Genomic DNA, 6,000 nt, shown 5'->3' with positions numbered 1-6,000 from the left:
CTAAAAAAGTAACCGTTACTGACTGCCACAATTATTTTTCCTGATTTCTTAGTGTTTCTTAAAGCCAGAAAGTTGCCATTTGAAATGACTTTAGTTTTGTGTCATGTCTGTGATCTGCTTTTTTTCTACAAAATTAAACAACTGAATGAACATCCTCCGAGGCCGGTGATTCCATAATTTTTGCCAGGGGCTGTACACATCTTAATGCAGTTCAGGTTATATAATTGGTTGATTTCACTGTCCATTCGTGACTAGGAGGGTGGAGCACATTTTTTTTTTAATTTCTCCTCCCCTTTCCATGACAACAAATCACAGCTCTGAGAAGACTGAGTCATATCAAGCAACGGAGTCAACCCCACCTCCTCACAGATAGGAGTTTCTGTCTCCTCCTTGCTCAGACTTGCTCTCAAACATCTGCTGGTTTACTCTTAGGCTAAGATTACTTGCCAGGAAATTTCAGGCTACGTTACGAGCTCTTTGAGAGGATTTTGAGTTGCTTTGCAGATATGGGCCCTGGTTTTTCTGATTATTGTATTACTGAAGTGCATATAAAGGCGATGGATCAGATTCTTACAGTTATCAATCAATCAATCAACTTTTTTCTTGTATAGCGCCAAATCACAACAAACAGTTGCCCCAAGGCGCTCCACATTGCAAGGCAAGGCCATACAATAATTATGAAACACAGTCTACGTCTAAAGCAACATAACCATGGGATGGTCCAGGGTCACCCGATCCAGCCCTAACTATAAGCCTTAGCGAAAAGGAAAGTTTTAAGCCTAATCTTAAAAGTAGAGAGGGTATCTGTCTCCCTGATCTGAATTGGGAGCTGGTTCCACAGGAGAGGAGCCTGAAAGCTGAAGGCTCTGCCTCCCATTCTACTCTTACAAACCCTAGGAACTACAAGTAAGCCCGCAGTCTGAGAGCGAAGCGCTCTAATGGGGTAATATGGTACTACGAGGTCCCTAAGATAAGATGGGACCTGATTATTCAAACCTTATAAGTAAGAAGAAGAATTTTAAATTCTATTCTAGCATTAACAGGAAGCCAATGAAGGGAGGCCAACACGGGTGAGATATGCTCTCTCCTGCTAGTCCCCGTCAGTACTCTAGCTGCAGCATTCTGAACCAACTGAAGGCTTTTTAGGGAACTTTTAGGACAACCTGATAATAATGAATTACAATAGTCCAGCCTAGAGGAAATAAATGCATGAATTAGTTTTTCAGCATCACTCTGAGACAAGACCTTTCTGATTTTAGAGATATTGCGTAAATGCAAAAAGGCAGTCCTACATATTTGTTTAATATGCGCTTTGAATGACATATCCTGATCAAAAATAACTCCAAGATTTCTCACAGTATTACTAGAGATCAGGTAAATGCCATCCAGAGTAACGATCTGGTTAGACACCATGCTTCTAAGATTTGTGGGGCCAAGTACAATAACTTCAGTTTTATCTGAGTTTAAAAGCAGGAAATTAGAGGTCATCCATGTCTTTATGTCTGTAAGACAATCCTGCAGTTTAGCTAATTGGTGCGTATCCTCTGGCTTCATGGATAGATAAAGCTGGGTATCATCTGCGTAACAATGAAAATTTAAGCAATACCGTCTAATAATACTGCCCAAGGGAAGCATGTATAGTGAATAAAATTGGTCCTAGCACAGAACCTTGTGGAACTCCATAATTAACTTTAGTCTGTGAAGAAGATTCCCCATTTACATGAACAAACTGTAATCTATTAGACAAATATGATTCAAACCACCGCAGCGCAATGCCTTTAATACCTATGACATGCTCTAATCTCTGTAATAAAATTTTATGGTCAACAGTATCAAAAGCAGCACTGAGGTCCAACAGAACAAGCACAGAGATAAGTCCACTGTCCGAAGCCATAAGAAGATCATTTGTAACCTTCACTAATGCTGTTTCTGTACTATGATGAATTCTAAAACCTGACTGAAACTCTTCAAATAGACCATTCCTCTGCAGGTGATCAGTTAGCTGTTTTACAACTACCCTCTCAAGAATCTTTGAGAGAAAAGGAAGGTTGGAGATTGGCCTATAATTAGCTAAGATAGCTGGGTCAAGTGATGGCTTTTTAAGTAATGGTTTAATTACTGCCACCTTAAAGGCCTGTGGTACATAACCAACTAACAAAGATAGATTGATCATATTTAAGATTGAAGCATTAAATAATGGTAGGACTTCCTTGAGCAGCCTGGCAGGAATGGGGTCTAATAAGCATGTTGATGGTTTGGATGAAGTAACTAATGAAAATAACTCAGACAGAACAATCGGAGAGAAAGAGTCTAACCAAATACCGGCATCACTGAAAGCAGCCAAAGATAACGATACATCTTTGGGATGGTTATGAGTAATTTTTTCTCTAATAGTCAAAATTTTGTTAGCAAAGAAAGTCAAACAGTTATCAGATTATTATGGTCATGTAAACGTGTTCACTGATGTTCTGTTTTGAATTTTTCATGTCTTTAATTTCATACAACACAAATGAAATTCCCAACAAACGTATATTATCTGGAAATGGTGAGATGTATTCATGGATTCTTATTTTCCTTATCATAGTCACTGTCTTGCAGTTGTTTCATTGATTGATTTTATGTTAATTGTTTTACTTGCCATCTCTTTTTGTTTCCCTTTAGGTAGAGTCCTGATACTGGATTGGCATGTAGAATTTATTTTCTTTGCCTTGGCCTCCTGTGGGAATCTGACCAGTGAGTCCAGTGTGTGCACAGTTTACACACAGACACACTGGTTGTAACATTTGGCAGCGTTGGTGGGACGTCCCTCGGGTCCAGGATGCCAGAATGCCCATCACTCAGGACAATGCCCGTAGCCTCCTCACACTGTTGGAGGACTGGCTCAGGGCTCATGCCACACCACTACACCAAGACCACACCCACGGTCCTGACACTTGTGCCTGCAAGGTAATTCTGACCTCTTAATCAAATAATTCAGACTTACTCGTATACGACAGCACAATTGGCAGTTTTTGTGCAGGTTTATGGTGATCAGCTGATGTTACTGACGTGCACTGTAGTACAGCAGCAAAACTCAAACACTGTCAAACTAACACAAACCACAATAACTAGGGATGTCCTGATCAGGTTTTTTTTGGCCCCGATCCGATTCTGAGTCATCTGATTTTGAGTATCTGCCGATACCGAGTCCCGATCCAATACTTTAAAAGACTGAATGAACAATGAACAAATGCTAAATATATAATAAATTCATTTTAATCGCCTTATTTTATTATTTATAACTAAAACAGTGCACTTCTCCTTGAGGTAGCTTGAACAATCAAGTAATAATCTACCAGACTTAAAAAATGTACAAATTTCCATGTTATTTTATTTGTCTAAAAATAAATGTCCAAGGTTCCTTATGTTAAACAAGAAATGATCTAATCTGAAATAACAGTTGGTTTTAATTTATAGATGAAAGGGTTCTAAAGAACCATTTATTGATTTAGCTATTTTAATTACAAGTGTTTAAAACTTTTTTAAACAGTAATCAGAAATTTTGAGGTAAACAACAACAACAAAAAACATTTCCAAGGATTTTTCTTCGGACACGTGGTTTCTGCACTGATCTGTGGTTCAAATCCCTGCCTGACTGGAAAATCACTAAGGGCCCTTGGGCAAGGTCTTTAATCCCCTATTGCTCCCGGTGTGTAGTGAGTGCCTTGTATGGCAGCACCCTGACATCGAGGTGAATGTGAGGCATAATTGTAAAGTGCTTGAGTGTCTGATGCAGATGGAAAAGCACTATATAAATGCAGTCCATTTACCATTTGTTCAGATCAGTGGTTTCTGCCACTAGGCTTCCGTGTTTTGGCCCCACGCGTCCTTCCTATTGGACAGCGCGAAGCTACGTCACAGCTCAGAGCATCCAAAGTTCAAAAGTCAACTTGAAAAGTAAAAGGAAAAAAAAAAAACATTTGTGTCCTGACAGTCCTCAGTGTACCCCTCTGATGCTTTATCAATGTTCAACAAGTTCAGAGCAAAGCAGCGCAGTGAACGTGAATGAAGACGGAAGCTCTTTAAGACATGCTCCTAAATGTGATGAGTGTGCACGTCGCTCGTGTGCACACCATCTCTCACTCCGTTTTGCAGACAAACGATCACAGGACAGTTTGTTTTTTTTTCTTTTTGTTAATCAGATGACAGATCGTCGTCCTGAGGACTTGGTCAGCACCAGGTCCTGCTGCGCACGGAAGGATGACTGAGCAAGAGTTTTGGTGGGAAAGTGTCCATCATCCTCTTGTCATTCCATCGAGGCATCAGGCTGAGCGCGTAAACACACAAACAGCAGTTCTGCGAAAGAAACTTTGCGCGCATACAGGGCTTGATAATAAGGCAATTTATGCACTGGCCCACAGGGCCACAGGGAAATATGAACTTCACTGGCCCGTGGTGGCCCGGAATGTGTAAAAAAGGCTGCCGGGCCATCGGACCAGTGCTATTGTCGAGCCCAGGCGTAACTCCCCCCACCCCTGTCCGGGTTGCAATTCCATCTCTTCGTCCCAAATTCACTGCGCAACTCTTGTTCCCTTTTCTCCTCTGGAATCGGTTTCAGCCGCACGCGTGTGTGAGAATGTCCAGTTGAACTTATGTTTTTTTCTTTTGTTCAATTTAAAAAGAAAATTGGGTTGAACTTTGACCGCGTCAGCCTGCCAACAAGCGGCAATGCGCGCTCCCGTCAGAAGTGTCACGTCCGACGCTTCTGACGTGTGAAAGTCCCATTAATCTGCAATAATGAGCTTGAAATAGCGCTGATCAAAATAATGAGGATAAAATCTATATCGGATTCCTGATCGGGATGCAACGTCCAATTTCGATCAAGTCTGAAACCACGTGTTCGGGCCCGATTTCCGATCACGTGATTGGATCGGGACATCCCTAACAGTAACATTTAAAACCTCAAACCCCAAACTCCCATGGTGCATTGCAGCACTGCCTCCATTGTGTAGAGGTTAGCTAAAAAATGAAGAGAACACCTCTCCACGTGCCAAACACCAGCGAATGTGAGCATTTGCCCACTCAAGTCAGTTACGACGACGAACTGGAGTCAGGTCGAGACCCCGATGAGGACGACGAGCATGCAGATGAGCTTCCCTGAGACGGTTTCTGACAGTTTGTGCAGAAATTCTTTGGTTATGCAAGCCAATTGTTTCAGCAGCTGTCCGAGTGGCTGGTCTCAGACGATCTTGGAGGTGAACATGCTGGATGTGGAGGTCCTGGGCTGGTGTGGTTACACGTGGTCTGCAGTTGTGAGGCTGGTTGGATGTACTGCCAAATTCTCTGAAACGCCTTTGGAGACGGCTTATGGTAGAGAAATTAACATTCAATACACGAGCAACAGCTCTGGTTGACATTCCTGCTGTCAGCATGCCAATTGCACGCTCCCTCAAATCTTGCGACATCTGTGGCATTGTGCTGTGTGATAAAACTGCACCTTTCAGAGTGGCCTTTTATTGTGGGCAGTCTAAGGCACACCTGTGCACTAATCATGGTGTCTAATCAGCATCTTGATATAGCACACCTGTGAGGTGGGATGGATTATCTCAGCAAAGGAGAAGTGCTCACTATCACAGATTTAGACTGGTTTGTGAACAATATTTGAGGGAAATGGTGATATTGTGTATGTGGAAAAAGTTTTAGATCTTTGAGTTCATCTCATACAAAATGGGAGCAAAACCAAAAGTGTTGTGTTTATTATAATATAGATAATACAAATATTAAATAATCAATTGCAGAACATTACACTGCAGCAAATTATTAACTTTATTGATTACTCCAATGATTTCTGAATGTCACCCTAAATCATGCTGCCATTGAGAACTATGCTGGAGGCAAAGCTACTACTTGTCAATAAAAAAAGGAAGACTGAGGTCCACTGTAAGGGTGTTTTCACATTTGGTCCCATTCGGCATTTATGAGATCTCAATCAAATTGGTCAGCAGTTTTGCACATATCTGC

The 6,000-nt window shown here is 41.5% G+C and overlaps 1 protein-coding gene across 1 annotated transcript in view; it reads left to right on the top strand.

Annotated features, from left to right (window-relative positions):
- Window positions 1–2,797: 2,797 nt before the first annotated feature.
- pdzd2 (PDZ domain containing 2) overlaps window positions 2,798–6,000 on the top strand; it is a 137,144-nt gene continuing 133,941 nt past the window's right edge. Inside the window, exon 1 of the mRNA XM_034169533.1 lies at window positions 2,798–2,946. Coding sequence (XP_034025424.1) covers window positions 2,827–2,946 — 120 coding nt within the window. The 5' untranslated portion in view covers window positions 2,798–2,826. The remainder of the gene's footprint in view (window positions 2,947–6,000) is intronic.

The sequence above is a fragment of the Thalassophryne amazonica genome, chromosome 5 (genome assembly GCF_902500255.1).
Source record: "Thalassophryne amazonica chromosome 5, fThaAma1.1, whole genome shotgun sequence".
Lineage (NCBI taxonomy): Eukaryota > Metazoa > Chordata > Actinopteri > Batrachoidiformes > Batrachoididae > Thalassophryne > Thalassophryne amazonica.
This window is presented reverse-complemented; position numbering and strand designations above follow the sequence as displayed.